Source organism: Bidens hawaiensis, unplaced genomic scaffold, assembly GCF_021521415.1.
Source record: "Bidens hawaiensis isolate Kalapana, Puna unplaced genomic scaffold, B.hawaiensis_p1.1 tig00006055_1, whole genome shotgun sequence".
Lineage (NCBI taxonomy): Eukaryota > Viridiplantae > Streptophyta > Magnoliopsida > Asterales > Asteraceae > Bidens > Bidens hawaiensis.
Genome location: NW_027491399.1, coordinates 1216433 through 1241360, shown reverse-complemented (window position 1 = coordinate 1241360; position 24928 = coordinate 1216433). Strand labels below are relative to the sequence as shown.

Here is a 24928-nt window from a genome sequence, read left to right as displayed (position 1 = left end):
TAACCTTTCAACCAACTGCTTTTCTACCAATTTACTTTCTTTTATTGCAGCAACAGATTCCCTCCACTCATCATCATCATCATCATCATCATCTAGATTCAACTCTTCTTCAATTTCTAACTCTGATCCATCATCAGATCCATATGCCTCTCCTTCAGATGCAGATCCATTGTCAACTTGTATCTCACTTTGGAAGTCTTGATTGGTGATTGGTTTGGGAAGGGTACAACTAGTGGAGCCTAAGAGTAGTTTGGTAGGAGTTAAGATTCTGTTGGCGGTAGCATTAGTAAACCCTTTCACAGGTTGGTTTTCTGGATGGGCTTTTGTGACACCCGGTAATTTCCCAAACCCATAAGCTAAGTAATCAACCTAATAATTAGGTGATTGTAAATATTAAGCGCGTGCATTTGTTATGTGCGCCCTGCGCGAGCGCGCCATGTTAGTCAGCGCGTGCATTTGTTATGTGCGCCCTGCGCGAGCGCGCCATGTTAGTCAGCGCGTGCAGTTGTTATGTGCAACCTGCGCGAGCGCACCATGTTAAGAACCAGCGTGAGCATATGTTATATGCGCCATGCGTGAATGTTTTGGCTTTATGTTTTCATGTAACTTAACGTTATGTTGTCTATGGGTTGACCATCCCGCATGATGCTAAGGCGGGTGCATCCTACATCGTTTATGCGCGTGCGGAAGGGAACGAACCTCCCCGCATGGCGGGAACATTGAGAGCTAGTTTGTCTGAAGCTCCAAGATGGAATTGACTTCAACATGACTGATCACTATGTTGAAATACCAAGACCACCTGGAGAATCTACAAATGAAACTCAAATGTCCCTAACTGCGAGAAGGTTACACACCTACCCGCAGCAAAGAAATGTCCTACACGCAGAAAGCTATGCGCACAAAGTTATACGCGCAGAACACTTAGTCTATTCTCCAGTTATAAGGAGATTGCTCCCGCCCAAAAGGAAACAGTAGCGTGTTTCAGAGATTTTCCACTTTTTACTGTACACTGACAAAAGTACCTGAAAAAGCACACTGTAACATGAAAAGTCAACTGTCAGCCACCCTATTCTCACCAACCCCAGACCTGCATGTTCTGTCCAAATCAAATCAAAATCTTTTATCCACCACTCCACTCTTAAGTAAATAATAATAACTTCCATACTTTATCATCATATGAAAAGATTTCAATCCCCTAAAGCAAGGGATTGTGTTCCCTTGAGTTTGCCTATAAATTTGTAACCTAAATTATCACCCAAAACACACTTCAAAGAACTACAAACTTGCACTAATCCTCTCCCAAGCATCCGTTGTTTTCATTTCCGATCCTGTTACTAGGTAAGCCGAGAATATAACCTTGAGATCTACTTTCCAACCCTTATGTTCTCCCATTTCTTGATCTTAATATATATACTTCTTGTTATTTAATCGTATTCTAGACCTTCGATTCCGAGGCCAACACCAAGAAAACCCGAATCTCGATTAATCCCTTAACAAGAACCACAGGTGAGTCTCACAGCCCCTATTTTCACTGTTTTCACTGTTTTTAAACTACTTTCGGGGCGAGGGACACGTACTTAAATAATGTTTTATCATGGTATACTTACAAGCTATGCAAACGATTACGTGTTTAAGTTATGTTTCATGATGAGCAATGCGAACAGTTATCTATGGTATTTCGATGTTAGTGCACCAGATTCGAGTAAGTGATCACTTTACCATTGGAACTCTAAGGGTAGGGACTGCTGGTTTGATCCGCCCACTCGTAGGGGTCGCACCTCTTACACAGACGAGTGCCTAGTATGGTCATGGGGCAGTACTATGGGTTTGAGCCCGCTCGTAGAGGTCGCTCCCCTTACGCAGACGAGCGCCTTGTTTTCCGGCACAACGTCCGCGCGTAACCCGCGGGACGGTATTACAGTATTATTCGCTCGTAGTGGCAGCGCCACTTACACAGACGAGCACAGTTTTCCAGAAGTGTCCGCGCGTAACCCGCGGGACGGTATTACATTATTTTAGCTCGTAGTGGCAGCGCCACTTACACAGACGAGCACAGTTCCCAGAAATGTTCGCGCGTAACCCGCGGAACGATTTTATCAGAATATGTTGATATAACTATGTTTTACCAAGCATGTGTTTAATAATGCTATCAGAATTATGTTTCAGAATGATTTGTATCAAGATTATGATGCAATACGATTTATCAAGTTACTAAAACTTGTGAACTCACTCAGTTTATACTGATTCAAATATTTTTACGTGTCTTTCAGGAGATAACTAGGTAGCGCATGGAGTCACACTTAGAGCACCTCACGCTGAACATCTAAAACTAGCTTTTTGGAAGATTTTAGTTCTATCCCTTCGATGCGCGTGGTTGTACCCGCCGCGCAAAAGGGGATATGGCGTGGAAATCTTCAGTTTTTATACTTGGATGTTTTTATGTAATCTTTAAACAATGTAATGTATTTGTATTAAACATTTCATGCGCAATGAAAATCTTTGAATGTTTTGCAATGGCCCGTGCTTAATTATCAATCCCCACTCGTGCACGCCCGGCTGTTTCCGCCGCTCAGGGCCGGGTGTGACAGATTGGTATCAGAGCACTGGTTATAGCGAACTAGGAAAAGAAGTTTTAACCTAGACTATAACCGTTGGGGAATCGCATGAAATATTTTTCAAAGAAAATATTTTCCAAAGAAACTATACACACACTTAGGAACACGGGTCACACTGTCTAGTAAATAATGATAACATTATGTGCTCAGAGTACATGCGCTAAGTTTGATATAATTCCATTCTCTTTTAAAGCGAGAATGCCTCCAACTAAAGCCAAAGGAATTACCATGACACCCGAGGAACTCGCGGAAATAATCGCGCAGGCGATTGCGACACATGAGGCCAGCAAGGCCGAATCAAGTCAGGGTCGTCAGAATGAGACCCCAGAACCCGAATCAGGAGCCTTGGACAAAGGATGCTCCTATAAGACATTCATGGCCTGTAAGCCTTGGCCATTCAAGGGAACCGAAGGGGCCATTGGGCTCTACAACTGGATTGACAAGATGGAGACAGTTCTCTCCATTAGCGGATGTAGTGAGAACCAGAAGGTCCTTTACGCGACCTGCATGTTCCAAGAGGCAGCTTCGTCTTGGTGGAAGCTTCAAACGAAAACTTTGGGGCGAGAAGTTGCTCTCCACAAGACCTGGGAGGAACTGAAGGAAATGATGATGAGAAAGTTCTGCTCTCGCGCAGAAATCCAGAGTCTGCAGCAGGAATTCTGGAACCACACCATGGTAGGAACGGATATCGACGCCTACAACAACCGGTTCAATGAGCTTTGCCAGTTGGTGCCAGACATGGCAAACACGGAGGAAAAGAAGATCGAGAGGTATATTTTTGGGTTACCTCCTGTTGTTAGGGTTCCGCTCAACGCCGCAGCGCCTCCAACCTTTGATGAGGCGGTAGCGCGGGCCATCACCCTTACAAGGGATACGGTCCGTGCGGGTTTGTTAACTACGCGCGGAACCGAGCAGCGAACCTCTGATCCCAAGAGGAAATGGAACTCTCACCACCGAGGGTCCGACTCCAAGCAGCCACCGTTCAAGAAGCAGGAAAGCGCAAGGGTTTACGCGATCCAAGCCGCGGAGCCACCACGAAAAGGATACAGTGGCCCTTACCCATGGTGCAACAAATGCAAGTTTCACCACGAGGGTGAATGCGCGAGCGTCACGTGCGCCAAATGTAACAGGCCAGGACACAAGACGGTGAATTGCCGTGCTAAAGAAGCTGGAGCCAATGACAACTGCTACGCATGCGGAAAGCCAGGGCATTTCAGTCGGGATTGCCCGCAAAAGGGAAACCAAGCTCGCGGAAGAGCTTTTGTGATCGGCGCAGGCGAAGCTAAAGAAGAGCCGAATGTGGTAACCGGTACGTTTTTGCTTAACGGCCATTTTGCATCTGTCTTATTTGATACTGGCGCTGACCTAAGTTTTATATCTGCTGAGTTTAAAAACTCCCTAGGCTTAGCAACCAGTAGGCTAGACACGCCTTATACTATAGAACTAGCCAATGGTAGGCAGTTATGCGCGAACGAAAGAACTGAGCAATGTGTAATAGTCATGGGAGGTCACGGGTTCAATATTAATTTGTTGCCAATAGACTTGGGAAGTTTTGACATTGTGGTAGGTATGGATTGGTTAGTCGAGAACCACGCGGAAGTTATTTGCCATGAGAAGCAGGTTCGGATCCCACTGTTGAACGGAGAAACCTTGGTAATTCAAGGGGAAAGAAGGGGAGTTGCGACGAAACTGATTTCGTGCCTAAAGGCGCGTAAGTGCCTAAGGAAAGGGTGCTACGCCTTCCTGGCGCATGTAGTAGAGAAAGGAGATGAGCGAAGAATTGAAGACTTACCAGTAGTGCGCGAATTTCCAGAAGTTTTTCCTGAAGATTTGCCCGGATTACCGCCGCCGCGACAAGTCGAGTTTCGTATTGATTTGGTCCCAGGAGCTGCGCCAGTAGCTCGAGCGCCTTATCGATTAGCTCCATCTGAGATGCAAGAGCTATCCAATCAGTTACAGGAACTATTGGATAAGGGTTTCATACGCCCAAGCTTTTCACCTTGGGGAGCTCCAGTACTGTTTGTTAAGAAGAAGGATGGTTCGTTCCGGATGTGTATTGACTACAGGGAGCTGAACAAGCTGACAGTCAAGAATCGGTACCCCTTACCGAGGATTGACGACTTATTTGACCAGTTGCAGGGATCCAGTTATTATTCGAAGATAGATCTACGGTCAGGATACCACCAACTTAGGGTCCATGAGGAAGATGTGCCGAAAACAGCCTTCCGAACTAGATACGGCCATTATGAGTTCTTAGTGATGCCTTTCGGGCTAACTAATGCGCCGGCTGTGTTCATGGATCTGATGAACCGCGTGTGCAAACCATATTTGGACAAGTTTGTGATTGTGTTTATAGATGATATTCTGATTTACTCTCGGACCAAGGCCGAGCATGAGCAACACCTGAGATCGATTTTGGAATTGTTGAGGAAAGAAAAGTTGTATGCGAAGTTTTCCAAGTGCGAGTTTTGGCTTAGAGAAGTTCACTTTCTCGGTCACGTTGTAAACGAGAAAGGAATTCACGTTGATCCTTCCAAAGTCAAGGCCATCGAAAACTGGGAAGCGCCAAAAACCCCAACTGAGGTGAGGCAATTCCTAGGACTAGCTGGCTACTATCGAAGCTTCATTGAGAACTTCTCCAAAATAGCTCTACCTCTGACCGCGCTAACTCAGAAAGACAAGAAGTTTGTTTGGGGCGAAAATCAGGAAGCAGCGTTTCAAATGTTGAAACAGAAGTTATGTAGTGCGCCAATTTTGTCTCTGCCCGAAGGGACGAACGACATCGTCGTTTACTGTGACGCTTCACATCAGGGACTCGGATGTGTCCTTATGCAGCGAGACAAAGTCATAGCGTATGCCTCGCGCCAACTCAAGACCAATGAAAAGAACTACACAACGCATGATTTAGAACTTGGAGCGGTTGTCTTCGCGCTAAAGATTTGGCGCCATTACCTCTATGGTACAAAGTGTGTAATCTTTACGGATCACAAGAGCCTTCAACATATATTTGATCAAAAGGATTTAAACATGAGGCAACGAAGATGGGTGGAGTTGTTGAATGATTATGATTGTGAAATTAAGTACCACCCTGGAAAGGCGAATGTGGTAGCAGACGCGCTAAGTAGGAAGGAGCGAATAAAAACGCTACGAGTCAAGGCTCTAAGGTTGACCATTCACGCAGATCTCTCTACCCGCATCCGAGACGCTCAGCAAGAAGCCTTGAAACCAGAGTTTGTTAAAAACGAATGCCTTGGGGGTATGGTTAAGAATTTGGAACTTAAAGAGAACGGCAATCTATATTTCGCTAACCGCATATGGGTCCCTCTCAAGGGAGGATTGCGCGAGCAAGTATTAAACGAAGCTCACAAGACGCGGTATTCCGTACATCCTGGCGCAGACAAGATGTACCAAGATGTTAAAACGCTGTATTGGTGGCCAAATCTTAAAGGCGCCATCGCGACGTATGTCAGTAAGTGCCTGACGTGTTCGAAGGTAAAGGCTGAATACCAGAAACCATCAGGGTTGCTTCAGCAGCCAGAAATTCCCATGTGGAAGTGGGAACAAATCTCTATGGACTTCATCACCAAACTGCCAAGGACACCTGGGGGTTATGACACAATATGGGTTATTGTGGATCGGCTAACTAAGTCAGCACACTTCCTGCCGATCAAGGAAACCGATAAGATGGAAAAGTTAGCCCGATTGTATATTCGAGAAGTAGTTTCAAAACATGGAGTCCCAGTGTCCATCATTTCTGATCGAGATAGTCGGTTCACATCAGGGTTTTGGAGATCGTTACAAGGAGCTTTAGGTACTCGTCTGGACATGAGTACGGCATATCATCCTCAAACGGATGGGCAAAGCGAGCGAACAATCCAGACATTGGAAGATATGCTACGCGCGTGCGCAATCGATTTCGAAGGTAGCTGGGATACTCATCTTCCATTGGTTGAATTTTCTTACAACAATAGCTATCACACAAGCATTAAGGCTGCGCCGTTCGAAGCTTTGTATGGGCGCAAGTGTAGATCCCCACTGTGCTGGGCTGAAGTGGGTGACAAGCAAATGACTGGTCCAGAATTGATCCAAGAAACAACAGACAAGATTTTTCAGATAAGGGATCGCCTTAAGACAGCGCGCGACAGACAGAAGAGCTACGCAGATGTGCGAAGGAAACCATTGGAGTTTCAAGTAAGGGATAAAGTACTTTTGAAAGTCTCTCCATGGAAAGGAGTCCCCCGTTTCGGCAAGCGAGGAAAGTTGAATCCGCGCTACATTGGACCATTTGAGATCCTGGAAAGGGTCGGTCCGGTTGCTTATAAACTCCGTATACCCGCCAAACTCAGTGGAGTTCATAATACGTTTCATGTGTCCAATCTCAAAAAGTGCTTATCTGACGAAACGTTGATTTTGCCGATGGAAGAGATTCACATCGACAAACAGCTGCACTTCATAGAAGAACCTATAGCCGTAACCGATTGGAAAGAACAAAAGTTACGCAGGAGCAAAATCAAGTTAGTAAAGGTTCAATGGAACTCGAGGCGTGGGCCTGAATTCACTTGGGAAAGAGAAGACCAAATGGGCAAGAAATACCCACACCTCTTTCAGAGCATGGCTTCTGACAGCAACGTCTCCTAAATTTCGGGACGAAATTCGTTTAACGAGGGGAGAATGTGACACCCGGTAATTTCTCAAACCCATAAGCTAAGTAATCAACCTAATAATTAGGTGATTGTAAATATTAAGCGCGTGCATTTGTTATGTGCGCCCTGCGCGAGCGCGCCATGTTAGTCAGCGCGTGCATTTGTTATGTGCGCCCTGCGCGAGCGCGCCATGTTAGTCAGCGCGTGCAGTTGTTATGTGCAACCTGCGCGAGCGCACCATGTTAAGAACCAGCGTGAGCATATGTTATATGCGCCATGCGTGAATGTTTTGGCTTTATGTTTTCATGTAACTTAACGTTATGTTGTCTATGGGTTGACCATCCCGCATGATGCTAAGGCGGGTGCATCCTACATCGTTTATGCGCGTGCGGAAGGGAACGAACCTCCCCGCATGGCGGGAACATTGAGAGCTAGTTTGTCTGAAGCTCCAAGATGGAATTGACTTCAACATGACTGATCACTATGTTGAAATACCAAGACCACCTGGAGAATCTACAAATGAAACTCAAATGTCCCTAACTGCGAGAAGGTTACACACCTACCCGCAGCAAAGAAATGTCCTACACGCAGAAAGCTATGCGCACAAAGTTATACGCGCAGAACACTTAGTCTATTCTCCAGTTATAAGGAGATTGCTCCCGCCCAAAAGGAAACAGTAGCGTGTTTCAGAGATTTTCCACTTTTTACTGTACACTGACAAAAGTACCTGAAAAAGCACACTGTAACATGAAAAGTCAACTGTCAGCCACCCTATTCTCACCAACCCCAGACCTGCATGTTCTGTCCAAATCAAATCAAAATCTTTTATCCACCACTCCACTCTTAAGTAAATAATAATAACTTCCATACTTTATCATCATATGAAAAGATTTCAATCCCCTAAAGCAAGGGATTGTGTTCCCTTGAGTTTGCCTATAAATTTGTAACCTAAATTATCACCCAAAACACACTTCAAAGAACTACAAACTTGCACTAATCCTCTCCCAAGCATCCGTTGTTTTCATTTCCGATCCTGTTACTAGGTAAGCCGAGAATATAACCTTGAGATCTACTTTCCAACCCTTATGTTCTCCCATTTCTTGATCTTAATATATATACTTCTTGTTATTTAATCGTATTCTAGACCTTCGATTCCGAGGCCAACACCAAGAAAACCCGAATCTCGATTAATCCCTTAACAAGAACCACAGGTGAGTCTCACAGCCCCTATTTTCACTGTTTTCACTGTTTTTAAACTACTTTCGGGGCGAGGGACACGTACTTAAATAATGTTTTATCATGGTATACTTACAAGCTATGCAAACGATTACGTGTTTAAGTTATGTTTCATGATGAGCAATGCGAACAGTTATCTATGGTATTTCGATGTTAGTGCACCAGATTCGAGTAAGTGATCACTTTACCATTGGAACTCTAAGGGTAGGGACTGCTGGTTTGATCCGCCCACTCGTAGGGGTCGCACCTCTTACACAGACGAGTGCCTAGTATGGTCATGGGGCAGTACTATGGGTTTGAGCCCGCTCGTAGAGGTCGCTCCCCTTACGCAGACGAGCGCCTTGTTTTCCGGCACAACGTCAGCGCGTAACCCGCGGGACGGTATTACAGTATTATTCGCTCGTAGTGGCAGCGCCACTTACACAGACGAGCACAGTTTTCCAGAAGTGTCCGCGCGTAACCCGCGGGACGGTATTACATTATTTTAGCTCGTAGTGGCAGCGCCACTTACACAGACGAGCACAGTTCCCAGAAATGTTCGCGCGTAACCCGCGGAACGATTTTATCAGAATATGTTGATATAACTATGTTTTACCAAGCATGTGTTTAATAATGCTATCAGAATTATGTTTCAGAATGATTTGTATCAAGATTATGATGCAATACGATTTATCAAGTTACTAAAACTTGTGAACTCACTCAGTTTATACTGATTCAAATATTTTTACGTGTCTTTCAGGAGATAACTAGGTAGCGCATGGAGTCACACTTAGAGCACCTCACGCTGAACATCTAAAACTAGCTTTTTGGAAGATTTTAGTTCTATCCCTTCGATGCGCGTGGTTGTACCCGCCGCGCAAAAGGGGATATGGCGTGGAAATCTTCAGTTTTTATACTTGGATGTTTTTATGTAATCTTTAAACAATGTAATGTATTTGTATTAAACATTTCATGCGCAATGAAAATCTTTGAATGTTTTGCAATGGCCCGTGCTTAATTATCAATCCCCACTCGTGCACGCCCGGCTGTTTCCGCCGCTCAGGGCCGGGTGTGACAGCTTTGGTGTTAATGGGTTGGGCTTTGGTGTTAATGGGTCGGGCTTCAATTTGGGCTTTGGTGTTACCTTGTGCATAGAGATAGAGGATATCCTGACATCTTTGTCCCCCAATTGACCACCATGTCCATGACATCTTTATCATTTTTAATCTCCCTAAGTCCTCCATCAAACTTCTTTCCAGACATCAAATAATACAACTCAAAGTCCCTAGTTGAATAAGACTTAGTCTCAATCAAATAATCCATCAACTCAAAATAAGACATCTTATCTACTTCCACCTTAAACATATAACTATAACCTCCTTCATAGTGCAATTTCGGATTTGGTTGTAGCTTCCCACCATGCCATGCTTTAACTTTGATTTTGTCATCCATTCTGATCATTTTAGAAGTGGAATAAGGATTAAAGCAAATAAATAAGTTTATTTTGGATAATAAGGATTTACACATTTCAAGAACATACCTTATTGCAAGCTCTGTGGATCGTCTTCGTCGAATTAGGGTTCCGATGGACAACAATTAGGGCTCTGTTAATCTTTTCCTTTGAATTGGGGATTTTGACGACTGTTTTCTTCGAATTAGGGTTCTGTTCTAGGAAATGAATTGGGATTTTGATTAAGTATTTACGGTTGTAAAAAATAAGAGAAAGGGGGGAGTATTACACGTAAGTAATGGGAGGGGGGGGGGAATATAAAGGGAAAAGCCAGGTGGATATTAAAAAAGCCATGTCACTCGCCACATAAGCAAAAACTTAACCCCGTTAAGTTTTTTTAACGCTGGTTTATAAAACAAAAAACATTGAAAAGGTGAGACTGCCAGCGGGAAATACCGGAGGTGAGATTATTATTGGCCAATGCATTAAAGGTGAGATTATTTAAATCCAATTTTCCTTGTTTATTTAAAATTCATAATTAAAATATATATTAAACTTTATTATTTTAAATAATTATTAAGTATATGATAAAAGATTTTAGTTATATATATATATTATTTCTTATCTATTCTTTATCATTTATACTATTTAATTTAAATGAAATCTTTATTAATAATGAAAATATAAATAAATACCTTAAATGTGTTTTTTTAGATTGACATAAACAAATTTCGTTATATAACCTATCCAAAAATTTTATAAATATTTATTTAAGAATGTTATTAATTAAAATATACCTTTTAAACTAATGAAATAATAACCAATCTTTGTAACACTAAACTTTCGTTAGAATGTACCAGATTGTCAAATATCGAACATTTATCTAGTCTTAGTTCCGTTATTCAAATTATATTTATTTCCGTAATTATGCTTTATTAGGATATTTCGTCGGTATTTCACAAAGAGCTTGATCTACCTTTATCGTTATAGATGAATCATTATCTCTTGCTTAATTACCAAGGTGAGTATTTCACTCTCTTTTTTACTTATTTTTAAACCTTTTAGGGGACATGTGCGTATCTTATATATTTACTTATTATCTAGTATATAAAATTTTAACTGTTAATCCTTGTGTGTATAATGGTTTATGCCTAACTTGCTATTTGCTTACTTGCTTTATTTGAATGTAATTTTGAAGAAGTTCCTCATTTATAGTATGATCATACGACTATCTTTGGCAACCGATGTCCATTTTTATGGCAACGGTTTAGTCATTGCTTGGTAACTAATATCTATTTATATGGAATTGGTTGAGCCATTTCTTTATGGTTTGATTGATTTTTATATGCTACGGCTTAACTGTTTATTTCACAGGAACAATTTTCACTATTATTATTATTATTATTATTATTATATTGTCTTAAATCTTTTGTTATACTCACTCAACCTAGTGTTGACAAAATTATTGTATTTTTAACGCATATGCCGGTTATCGTGTGATCTAGTTTCAAGATTTGATGAAGAACTTAGGATTGCATGTTAAAGAGAAGAAACAAGAACTTTAAGTTTTATTTTGTCCTTACTTGTTCTATTTATGAAATCATGTACTTTGATTTATTGAAATTAAATAATAGATATTGTAACTTTATATATTGCATGATAGTACCTTGAGAGCTGTGAGCAATCAGCTAACGCCGCGACATTTTTGCCTTAGGTTGGGGTGTGACACCATGGAACCCTAATCGATCTGCACAAAGAGTACCCAAATCGGTTCGTATGAATACCCCCAATTTTGATAATGATTGAACCCTAATCGATATGGTTTTAAACGATGGTTTTGGTGGCTGGTATATAGCCGGAGATTGTGATTGTGGCTGGTTTAGCAGTGGTTGGAGTCAAAAGAGAAAAATTTGTTGAAGACGTGATTTGGAGATGGTGATATGGTTTAAAAGTGATATATTATAAAAGATTGGGGTTTTGTTTTTGTAATTTGTGTATTAACATAAATCTTTGTATTAGTTACATAGATTGTCCCTTAAGGCTAAGATGACCAAACTACCCTTGTGAGCAAAGCACATGACTGAATTTAACAAAAAGAATTAGCACCTGTTAGTCGAAATGACGTAAATTGTTACAAAATTTTAATGTAAAGGGCGCTTTCTGCTATTTCTTTTGCTAAAGGACGTCCATTGAAAAAACGTACAAACATAAAGGATGAGTTTCACCATTATGTCTAAGTTTATAACTCATTACTAATTTTTTATAAATTTATAATTTTCAGGTTGTTCCTGACATTTTTGGACTCTTATCTGTTTTAAGTCGTCGCTAGTGTTCGTTCCTTCTCAGTGTCCGCTACGCAACAAATTTGAACTTTTTGAAGATAAATAAATATATCTCACACATTTTGGAGTTTTTGGATGAAATAATATCACTTTATCAATTATATTATTTTATTTTATTTAAATAAGAACGGGTTACACTGTCAGGAGATTATGCTAAATTTTTTTCGGTTGTCAAGTTCTCCCCTCTTTTAAGAATTTATGTCCTGAAATTTAGGAGGTGGCACTTGTGCTAGATTCTACCGGGAACAAGTGAGGGTATTTTCGCTTCATCTGATCTTGACTCTCCTAAGTGAATTCCGGACCAGGTCTTGAATTCCAACGAACTTTGACTAACTTGATTCGGTTCCGCTTAAGCTTGTGAATCTTCGATCCATAACCTCTACAGGTTTTTATATGAATCAGAGCTTAGCAGGAACAATCAAGGATTCATCAAATTGGCATTTCTTCAAATTAGATACGTGAAACAAATCGTGTATTCCGCTAATAATTATCGATAATTCAAGTCCGTAAGCTACCGGTCCAAATTGGTCAACAGTCTTGAATGGTCCAACATATCGAGAACTCAACTTACCTCTTTTTCCAACTCTAGCTACCCGTTTCCATGGCGAGAATTTCAACATGTTGAAAGAGTTTGACCCGTGTATCAAAGAGCATGTGCGGCAGATCACAACAATTGACCTTCATGTGTATTATCTTGGACACAAGATTCAACATGAGTTAATACTTATGCTAGCTAAAAAATTAAACGTGAAATCATTAAAAAGATAAAGGAAGAAATGTGCTACACAGTTAGAGTTGATTGTACTTCCGATTCAAGTCACCAATAAAAAATTACTATAACTTAGTTATAAAATTATCATCTAATGCCGATAAGTCATTTTTAAGATTTCTGAATGTTAATGAAAGCACTAGAAAATGACTATTTTATATTACACTTGAGAAGTTAAATTCTTTTGGTCTTGAAATTGATAATATGCTTGATCAAGACTAAAAAATGAAGCAAACATAAAAGGAAAACATCAAGGAGTGCCAAAGAGATTTTTAAAGGAAAATCCTATAGCATTTAAACTCCTTGTGATTGTCATTCTCTTGATCTTACATTATGTTAAATGGCTAACAGTTGTGTTAGAAGAAAAAGCTTTTTTGGACACATCCAACGTATATATGCTATATATGTATATTCTATTAACCGGTGACAAATTATAACAGATAATGTTAGAGCTTGAAGTCTTACATCATTATGTCAAACCCATTAAGAAAGCCATGTTAATAGTGTTAAGGCTATTAAAATGCAAATTGTCGATATACAAGAAGTTTACTTGAAATTGAAGAAAAAAGATAATAATGTTGCAATTGCAGGTGAAACAAATTGACTAACAAAAACCCATCTAGGTCAATTTGACTTTTTGGTATCAACTGTCATCTACTATGAAATATTAAACGAGATGAATATAGTGAGCATATAGTTACATTCAAAGGACATGCATCTTGATACTGCTATTAAAGAAATAAACAGATTGACTAAGTACTTCAAGGAGTATAGAAAACTAGTTTTTTAAAATTGTCGATATACAAGAACTTCTACTTGAAGTTGAAGATAATGATGTTGCAATTGCAGGGGAAACACATTGACTAACAAAAAACCAACTAAGTCAATTTGAATTTTTGATATCAACTGTCATCTAGTATGAAATATTAAACGAGATGAATATAGTGAGCATATAGTTACACTCAAAGGACATGCATCTTGATACTGCTATTAAAGAAATAAAAGATTGACTGAGTATTTCAAGGAGTATAGAAAACTAGTTTTTTTTTTAAATTGTCAATATACAAGAAGTTCTACTTGAAGTTGAAGATAATGATGTTGCAATTGCAGGTGAAACAAATTGACTAACAAAAAACCATCTAGGTCAATTTGACTTTTTGGTATCAACTGTCATCTAGTATGAAATATTAAACGAGATAAATATGGTGAGCATATAGTTACATTCAAAGGACATGCATCTTGATACTGCTATTAATGAAATAGACAGATTGACTAAGTACTTCAAGGAGTATAGAAAACTAGTTTTATAAAATTGTCGATATACAAGAAATTCTACTTGAAGTTGAAGATAGTGATGTTGCAATTGCAGGGGGAACACATTGACTAACAAAAAACCATCTAAGTCAATTTGACTTTTTGATATCAACTGTAATCTAGTATGAAATATTAAACAAGATGAATATAGTGAGCATATAGTTACACTCAAAGGACATGCATCTTGATACTGCTATTAAAGAAATAAACAGATTGACTGAGTACTTCAAGGAGTATAGAAAACTAGTTTTTTCAAAATTGTCGATATACAAGAAGTTCTACTTGAAGTTGAAGATAATGATGTTGCAATTGCAGGTGAAACAAATTGACTAACAAAAAACCATCTAGGTCAATTTGATTTTTTGGTATCAACTATCATCTAGTATGAAATATTAAACGAGATGAATATAGTGAGCATATAGTTACATTCAAAGGACATGCATCTTGATACTGCTATTAAAGAAATAAACAGATTAACTAAGTACTTCAAGGAGTATAGAAAACTAGTTTTTAAAATTGTCGATATACAATAAGTTCCACTTGAAGTTGAAGATAATGATGTTCCAATTGCAGGGGAAACACATTGACTAACAAAAAACCATCTATGTCAATTTGACTTTTTGATATCAACTGTCATCTAGTATGAAATATTAAACGAGATGAATATAGTGAGCATATAGTTGCATTCAAAGGACATGCATCTTGATACTACTATTAAAGAAATAAAAGATTGACTGAGTACTTCAAGGAGTATAGAAAACTAGTTTTTTTTTTTAATTGTCAATATACAAGAAGTTCTACTTGAAGTTGAAGATAATGATGTTGCAATTGCAGGTGAAACAAATTGACTAACAAAAAACCATCTAGGTCAATTTGACTTTTTGGTATCAACTGTCATCTAGTATGAAATATTAAACGAGATAAATATGGTGAGCATATAGTTACATTCAAAGGACATGCATCTTGATACTGCTATTAATGAAATAGACAGATTTACTAAGTACTTCAAGGAGTATAGAAAACTAGTTTTATAAAATTGTCGATATACAAGAAGTTTTACTTGAAGTTGAAGATAGTGATGTTGCAATTGCAGGGGGAACACATTGACTAACAAAAAACCATCTAAGTCAATTTGACTTTTTGATATCAACTGTCATCTAGTATGAAATATTAAATAAGATGAATATAGTGAGCATATAGTTACACTCAAAGGACATGCATCTTGATACTGCTATTAAAGAAATAAATAGATTGACTAAGTACTTCAAGGAGTATAGAAAACTAGTTTTTTCAAAATTGTCGATATACAAGAAGTTCTACTTGAAGTTGAAGATAATGATGTTGCAATTGCAGGTGAAACAAATTGACTAACAAAAAACCATCTAGGTCAATTTGATTTTTTGGTATCAACTATCATCTAGTATGAAATATTAAACGAGATGAATATAGTGAGCATATAGTTACATTCAAAGGACATGCATCTTGATACTGCTATTAAAGAAATAAACAGATTAACTAAGTACTTCAAGGAGTATAGAAAACTAGTTTTTTAAAATTGTCGATATACAATAAGTTCCACTTGAAGTTGAAGATAATGATGTTCCAATTGCAGGGGAAACACATTGACTAACAAAAAACCATCTATGTCAATTTGACTTTTTGATATCAACTGTCATCTAGTATGAAATATTAAACGAGATGAATATAGTGAGCATATAGTTACATTCAAAGGACATGCATCTTGATACTACTATTAAAGAAATAAAAGATTGACTGAGTACTTCAAGGAGTATAGAAAACTAGTTTTTTTTTTTAAATTGTCAATATACAAGAAGTTCTGCTTGAAGTTGAAGATAATGATGTTGCAATTGCAGGTGAAACAAATTGACTAACAAAAAACCATCTAGGTCAATTTGACTTTTTGGTATCAACTGTCATCTAGTATGAAATATTAAACGAGATAAATATGGTGAGCATATAATTACTTTCAAAGGACATGCATCTTGATACTACTATTAATGAAATAGACAGATTGACTAAGTACTTCAAGGAGTATAGAAAACTAGTTTTTTAAAATTGTCGATATACAAGAACTTCTACTTGAAGTTGAAGATAATGATGTTGCAATTGCAGGGACACATTGACTAACAAAAAACCATCTAAGTCAATTTGACTTTTTGATATCAACTGTCATCTAGTATGAAATATTAAACGAGATGAATATAGTGAGCATATAGTTACACTCAAAGGACATGTATCTTGATACTGCTGTTAAAGTAATAAAAGATTGACTGAGTACTTCAAGGAGTATAGAAAACTAGTTTTTTTTTAAATTGTCAATATACAAGAAGTTCTACTTGAAGTTGAAGATAATGATGTTGCAATTGCAGGTGAAACAAATTGACTTTCAAAAAACCATCTAGGTCAATTTGACTTTTTGGTATCAACTGTCATCTTGTATGAAATATTAAACGAGATGAATATAGTGAGCATATAGTTACACTCAAAGGACATGCATCTTGATACTGCTATTAAAGAAATAAAAGATTGACTGAGTACTTCAAGGAGTATAGAAAACTAGTTTTTTTTAAATTGTCAATATACAAGAAGTTCTACTTGAAGTTGAAGATAATGATGTTGCAATTGCAGGTGAAACAAATTGACTAACAAAAAACCATCTAGGTCAATTTGACTTTTTGGTATCAAATGTCATCTTGTATGAAATATTAAACGAGATAAATATGGTGAGCATATAGTTACATTCAAAGGACATGCATCTTAATACTGCTATTAATGAAATAGACAGATTGACTAAGTACTTCAAGGAGTATAGAAAACTAGTTTTATAAAATTATCGATATACAAGAAGTTCTACTTGAAGTTGAAGATAGTGATGTTGCAATTGCAGGGGGAACACATTGACTAACAAAAAACCATCTAAGTCAATTTGACTTTTTGATATCAACTGTCATCTAGTATGAAATATTAAACAAGATGAATATAGTGAGCATATAGTTACACTCAAAGGACATGCATCTTGATACTGCTATTAAAGAAATAAACAGATTGACTGAGTACTTCAAGGAGTATAGAAAACTAGTTTTTTCAAAATTGTCGATATACAAGAAGTTCTACTTGAAGTTGGAGATAATGATGTTGCAATTGCAGGTGAAACAAATTGACTAACAAAAAACCATCTAGGTCAATTTGACTTTTTGGTATCAACTGTCATCTAGTATGAAATATTAAATGAGATGAATATATTGAGCATATAGTTACATTCAAAGGATATGCATCTTGATACTGCTATTAAAGAAATAAACAAATTAACTAAGTACTTCAAGGAGTATAGAAACTAGTTTTTTAAAATTGTCGATATACAAGAAGTTTTACTTGAAGTTGAAGATAATGATGTTGCAATTGCAGGGGAAACACATTGACTAACAAAAAACCATCTAAGTCAATTTGACTTTTTGATATAAAGTTTCATCTAGTACGAAATATTAAACGAGATGAATATAGTGAGCATATAGTTACACTCAAAGGACATGCATCTTGATAGTGTTATTAAAGAAATAAAGAGATTGACTAAGTATTTCAAGGAGTATAGAAAACAAGTTTTTTAAAACTGATCGGTGATGTTAAGGAGATTGCTATTGAAATAGTTATTGATATGATATTTCTATAAAAGTGTTGATTCAAAGGAAAAAAAGTTGGTGAGAGTTCAAGCAGCCAAGAAGTATCATTTACAACTGAAGAGAACTTTAGAGTAAATTATTTATTATATATTGTTGATCAGACTATTGTTTCTCTTTAGATAAGATTTGAACAATTCAAAACATATGAGAATTGAAGATAAAGATCTTAAGTTATCTTGTCTTTTTCTAAAAAAATGCACTCAAGTTTGAATGAAGACCGGATTGATATCGATGAACTTTATACAAAGTTGAAGTTATTTTACACATTACAAACTAGTGAATTAATTAGCAACCTTATAGATGTTTTGAAGTATTTGAAAAACTTCTAATTTTCCCAAAGGAAATGATCACATATAAATATTGTTGACTATTCCAATCACGGCGGTATATATAAAAAGAAGTTTTTCAAAATTCGAAGTTATGAAATATTACTTACGATTTGCGATGTACGTCCCAAGAAATATTTAGCATATTGGTGATGATAGTTATCGAGAACGATGTCTTGAGAGTATAAACTGCGAAGATATGATCAATTAATTTTGTATCGAGAATGCTAGACAAACTTCACGAATAATTGGTTATAGCTATTACGTCATTCTAATACTATGATTTTGCTATGTTTATTGTTTTAACGTTAATCATCATTTAATTAAATAAATTTATATAACTCGTTCGTGCCTAAGAGCAATGGAAATGGGTGGGGTGAAACAACTAATGAAACATTCTCTCTCTGCCACGTCTGCGCCACATCAACTTTTACATACCCATTTCACATTCACATTTTTCACTGGAAATGGGTTGTATGAAACAGGAGGGTGAAACCATTATTATCTCAAAGTTCCAACAGAGACATATCATCATGTGGGCCCACCAACTATGGCCGTGAAAGAAGTGGCGGTGGAAGGATCACGGAGGAAGGGGGGCGGTGTTTCACACCCTTCACGGCGCCAAACAACCTCTCACGAGGGTCTCACGGAGACCATTTCCACTGCTCTAAGGGCATTTTCTTTTTGCTCTGAAAAGAACACGTTTTAGAGAATGAAAACCTTCTGATGTTAATCATGGGAGATCAGTGTTGGACCTAACTTTAATGAACATGCGTGCCATCCTTTTTGATGTAATTAGTTGCTGGCCACATTTCTTGGATCACAACAAATATCTTATAATTTACTATAAATATTTCTGGTAAATTTTTTTACTTATGATATTTTTCATATGAATCATGTTTGTATATATGTTGTTGTTGCTTTCCTTTTAATGTTAGCAGAAACTATCATATCCGCAGAGGAAATAGTTGTGTTGAGCATCTCTAGTGTAGTCCTCAAATGAGATTTATTTAACCCTATGATTTTAGTGGTTCCTTTCCATTGAAACACAACAACTAAATCCCAATCCTTGTTCACTCAAATACCTCTTGATCATATGATTTATTATAACATTGAAAAAGGATATACATAACCAACACAAAAAGACCAAATGAGTGACGACTCTTAGTATATTCAGTATTCTAACACATCTCCTTAGAACAAAATAAAAAAAACATTCATATTCATATAAGGTATATAAATAAACGTACATTGTAATAACTCATCATTTAATTTAAACTCCTTGTATAACGTAAGAAAACGATATTTAAGCAGACATATAAAACATTATACGTAACTTCAAACTTTCCACAATTAATGGTAATAAATGAAACTAAGATTACTTGTGGATGTTGCAAGCTTACATTTATCAGCCACACAGTATGTACTTACACAATTTTAAACTGTTGGTTAATAGTAAACGTCTCAAATTAACCTTTCAAGTACCACCAAAATACCTAACTCATTTTCACGCCATACACATTTACCTTCCCGCCAAAAAGAAAACCAAATCTAGTGTTCTTTAATTAAGGGTCATCTCTAATGGGGGAATCATGCTGTTTGTTCATCTTTTTAGCCCTTGTTTCAAGTTGCTGGCTGTGCGTAAACTCGCATTTTGATTACAGAGACGCGCTAACAAAATCAATTATATTTTTGGAGGCCCAAAGATCTGGAAAGCTTCCTCCTAATCATAGGCCTCCTTGGAGAGGTGATTCTGCACTTGATGATGGAAAAGAAGCGGGTGTAAGCACGCCTTAGAAGAATATTTTTATAATAATTAATATGTGTACTAATTAAATTAAGGTTATGAGTTTGTGATTTGTTTTGATGTACATGTGTTAATTAATATATAGGTTGATTTGGTCGGGGGATACTATGATGCCGGAGATAATGTGAAATATGGGTTTCCAATGGCGTTCACGGTGACCACAATGGCGTGGGCTGCTTATTTCTATGAAAATGAGATTAAGGACGCCGGAGAAATGTGTAACCTTCGTAACGCCATAAGATGGGGAACCGATTACTTTCTTAAAGCTAGTCTTCAACCTAATCGTTTGTTTGTTCAGGTAATTCATTTATTGACTTAACCAAGTACTAGTTGTTACGTATTATTATTATGTTTATGTTTATGTGATTTATCATTTATTTTAAAATTTTCTTGTTAACTACTATATTCTTTCACTACCTTTAGACCATATGCTGTGGTTGCTTTGGGGGCATCACTCCTTGGCCATGTCATGGCCTTGCAAGGCGCCAAAGAGGCATTATGCAAGGGCGCTAAGGGTGGATTCGCCAATCCTTTTATGGACGTTAAAGAGAGAGATGTCAGCCACTAAAAACAAGTCACAAGGCCATGGGGGCGTCACCTATGCCCTTCCACAACACATGGTTTTGTTCTTATACTTATTTGATTAGCTGTATCATGTTTTTTTCTTGTAAGTCAATATATAAAATATATGGTTTTTAGCTTGTAACAATAATCAGTGAATCATGTACAAACTAGATTTAACATTAATTGTTAATTTGCAATATGATTGTTTTGTAAAATCTTCAAGTTTTGTCTTATAGGTTGGCGATCCAAATTTGGACCATCAGTGTTGGATGAAGCCTGAGACCATGAAAACACCAAGGACAGTGTTGGAGATTAATCAAAACCGTCCTGGAACCGAGGTTGCTGCCGAGACGGCTGCTGCTTTGGCTGCTTCATCAGTCGTTTTTCGCATGGATGATCCTGCATACGCTGAAACCCTCCTTTGCAGAGCCAAAATGGTTTCTCCAAATTTATGTTGCCGTGATTAGAAGACCTACTTACCTGATAACTTATTAATTAACTTGAAATCAGATAAAAGTTACTAGTACTTCACAACTTAATTAAGACTGATAAAGGGCGTAAAAGTCACTAAAAAACAAATGGCTTTTGCCGACACATCAGTTGGTAAAGTTGTGTACCAACAGACAATGTTGTAAAAGTAGGTCTAGAAATACTCCCCGAGTAATCGCCACAAGATATGGCGCTGAGACGACTTTCTATTAAATCCGCTTAGTTTAAAAAACGATCAAAGGTGGTCAACCTCGGGTAGAAACAGATCTAGTCGGTCAACTTGAGCCGATTTTGACTTAAAAAAGTATAAAATAATTTGTATTTCTCATTAAAGAATTAATATCATTTTTTTAATTAATGATTAGCAATTTTTAACATACTTTAGTATTTAAAAATGTATTTCTCTTGTTTATATTGATATTCACATATTTGTTATAAATATTAGTAAACTTATGATATTTGACGTATATATAGTATCCAAAAAATAATTTTCTTTTTATTTACCATGTCCGAGTACTCTCTGAATGCTCCCAACTCTCCAGTCGGCTGTCTAGGGTCCGTCTAGCGACTTTTGCAACCTTGCCAATGGAAATGTTGTTAATACTTCATTGGAAATCAAGGCATGGGTAATCCAAGATCCGACATATTAACGAAAGATCAACGATGGAATAAAAACAACTCTTCCAGTATCGCACTCAGACGGATTTTCTAAAAGGTTACTAAAGAATATTTACCGACATATTACTAATGAATTACCTTCAGGAAAAAATAGTTCCCACAAAAAGCGACCGAATCCGGACTTATTTGTTTCGGATGCTGTCGATGATTGTTTGTTTTCTTCGGGGTATGGAATACATGGGTAGCCGACAGAGTACCAATGGGGTTTTTAATTTATCTTTCGAAAAAAAACGTTCTTTTGGATTTTGATTTGATTTTGATTAATTAGTGGATACCGTCTGTCAGTGATCTACGGTCGGTGATACTCATTTGTGTAGTAGTGAATGTCCATGATCCATCGCAAATTTAGCGATGGAAGATGGTCGCTAATATCGGTCACAAGTTTGTTTTTTTGTAAAAAAGAATTAGGATTTCTAAACTATTTGCAACCAGTTAACATATATTTTGCTTAGAATAAGTTGGTTCTATTTGCAGCTCTTTCAATTCGCTGAAGAACATCAAGGAACTTTCGATGGCGCGTGCCCTTTTTATTGCTCCTACTCCGGTTATCACGTAAAATCCCTAATCGCAAGTTCTTACTGCAATTTTTGGCTTCCAAAATATGTGTTATTTAATGACATAATTTTTATAAAATTAGTTATAATATGAATGAAATAAATATCCAGGATGAGTTGCTTTGGGGGGCAACATGGCTATACATAGCAACAAAGGATCCACTATATTTGCAATACATAAGTGAAGAGACCACCTCTGCTGTTGTTTATGAGTTCAGTTGGGATCTCAAATATGCAGGTGCCCAAGTCCTCCTTTCTCAGGTATTAGAAATAACATAACCATAAAAGCGCTTTCGGAAAACATGTTACACAAAGATTGTTTAGTATGAGTTTAAATATTTTTTAACTTCCAAACATAATCATTATGAATTTAAGGTTTTCATATAGGCTTTTAGCAATCCTTTCCCAGAAAGTTCATAAACGTAACAAAAACCGACTTACCAATTCGTATGGTGTTTGACAAACTAAACTAAATCATTTGTTTTTAACTTTTTTATACCATTATTTGTTATTGGGTTGAGCTGAGTTATTAGTAAGATTTGGCTAAAGTTGTAACTACATTGAGCTTAATGACAAAATTTAAAAATAATTATAATTTGATACTCAGTTCGAACCAAATTAACCAAAAACCGAATATGTAATCTGGTTCAATTTTAAACGGTTGTGATTCGATCAGGTTTCGGTGTAATCAGTTTTAAACTGAATAATGAACCCCCTACTTGTTGATGATTTTAACTAATATGTTTGTTTGGCTATTTTTTAATTGAGATCTTCGACACAATAAATAAACCAGAATTAACAATTTTATTTATAATAGTCATATGTTTATGACACATATTATGATAATGAATTGAAACAGTTATATTGGGAAGGACAAAGGGAATTTCATTCATTTCAACAACAAGCTGATCAATATATTTGTGCAGTTCATCCTGATAGTCCTTACCGTCAGCCTTTTATCACCCCAGGTAAGACTATTCTTGTTTCAAAAATAGGTGGCTTAGGAATTAGACTGATACTTCTAGATGTTTTTTTGAAGCTTACTGTACTTTTGAGGAGTTCGCGTGTCACTAGGCAGCGAACCATCTGAAAGTACAAGTAAAGAAAACACCTAGAAGTATCGGTCTCATTCTTAAACAACTGTCAAAACTACTTCAGATTTGATAGAATAAATGGTTTTGGCTTATAAGTTTATAGACATACATACTCATAATCCAAACATGCATGCAGGAGGTTTGATTCACTTTAGAGATGGTGCAAACTCACAATATGTGACATCCACAGTATTTCTTTTCAGTGTTTACAGTGATTTGTTGGCTAGACATAATATGCAAGTCATTTGTGGTTGTAAAACCCTTACTCATACCGATCTTATGCGATTCGCTAAACGAGAGGTATATATATATATATATATATATATATATATATATATATATGTTGCACCACTCCATCTTTATGCGATTTTTTTGTATCTTTAGACTTTAGGTGGGTTTAGTTTGGTAATATCACCTTAATTTTTAGGTGGTGTTGCTAAACCATTTAAACTAAAGATACAAAAAACAATCTTTTAACTTAATATGTGTTCTTGTTTTGCTGTAGATGGATTATTTACTTGGACATAACCCAGCACATAGATCAATAATGGTTGGGTTTGGTCACAACCCGCCTCTCCAGGCGCACCATAGAGGTGCATCAATTACAATAACGGCTAAGACTGATGATGTAACCTGCGGGATGAGCTTTGTTTATTGGTTCAACACGAATTGCCCTAATCCTAACGAGCTCACGGGTGCCATTCTTGGTGGTCCTAATAGGGCAGATGTCTTTGTAGACTCACGAACTAATTCATCCTTTACCGAACTTTGTACGTATATTAACTCACTTGCGATAGGTGTTCTTGCAAAACTAGCAAAACATCATAAAGTATGTTTTTGATCAAGAGTTGTACATATTGAACTAAAAGTCACTGTTGCTTTTGCTTTACCGTAGCCTATTCAAAAATAGATTTTTATTGGTAAGTTTAAATTATAGAACTTTTTGAAAATTGAAGAGAATGTACACGAATCATACAGTTAGTGGTCTCAAGAAATGTGTGTGTTGATAATCAAGCTTCAATACATTCCAGGAAAAAAATTCATGTTACAATTACCAATATTATTATGTTTATCAAGAGGAATTTCTATGGGTCAGGTAATTGTTTTTTTTTTTTTTTTTTTTTTTTGTTTCTTCTCTAAGATCGTGCTTAATTGTCAGCTTAGTACGAGTTATTCACAACAAATATTAGCATTTTACATATTTGTTGCTGATGACAAATCAAGTTTCATCTAGTGTATATCTATCAACTACATGGAAATGCACTGGAATGGATTCAACTTCGAAACTACGCAGGTACATGTTAAACCAACACATATGGGAATGCACATATCTTATTGGCTGAAGTTACGCCAACAATCTGAAGAAAATG

The 24928-nt window shown here is 37.0% G+C and overlaps 1 protein-coding gene across 1 annotated transcript; it reads left to right on the top strand.

Moving 5' to 3' along the window:
• The first annotated feature begins 19732 nt into the window (after positions 1-19732).
• LOC143631276 (endoglucanase 16-like) lies at positions 19733-24446 on the top strand. The gene is made up of 8 exons (XM_077100086.1): positions 19733-20154; positions 20265-20477; positions 20980-21180; positions 22385-22462; positions 22576-22725; positions 23324-23432; positions 23695-23858; positions 24064-24446. The coding sequence occupies exons 1-8, from the start codon at positions 19954-19956 to the stop codon at positions 24397-24399; spliced, it is 1452 nt and encodes a 483-aa protein (XP_076956201.1). The 5' UTR covers positions 19733-19953; the 3' UTR covers positions 24400-24446.
• Positions 24447-24928: the final 482 nt, after the last annotated feature.

What these genes read in the sequence shown, in the direction of transcription:
- LOC143631276 (XM_077100086.1), top strand. Translation starts at nt 19,954, where the DNA reads ATGGGGGAATCATGCTGTTTGTTCATCTTTTTAGCCCTTGTTTCAAGT. An exon ending in TCCTTTGCAGAGCCAAAATG is followed by an intron (nt 21,181 to 22,384) that starts GTTTCTCCAAAT and finishes TTCTATTTGCAG; the next exon opens with CTCTTTCAATTCGCTGAAGA. An exon ending in TGCGATTCGCTAAACGAGAG is followed by an intron (nt 23,859 to 24,063) that starts GTATATATATAT and finishes GTTTTGCTGTAG; the next exon opens with ATGGATTATTTACTTGGACA.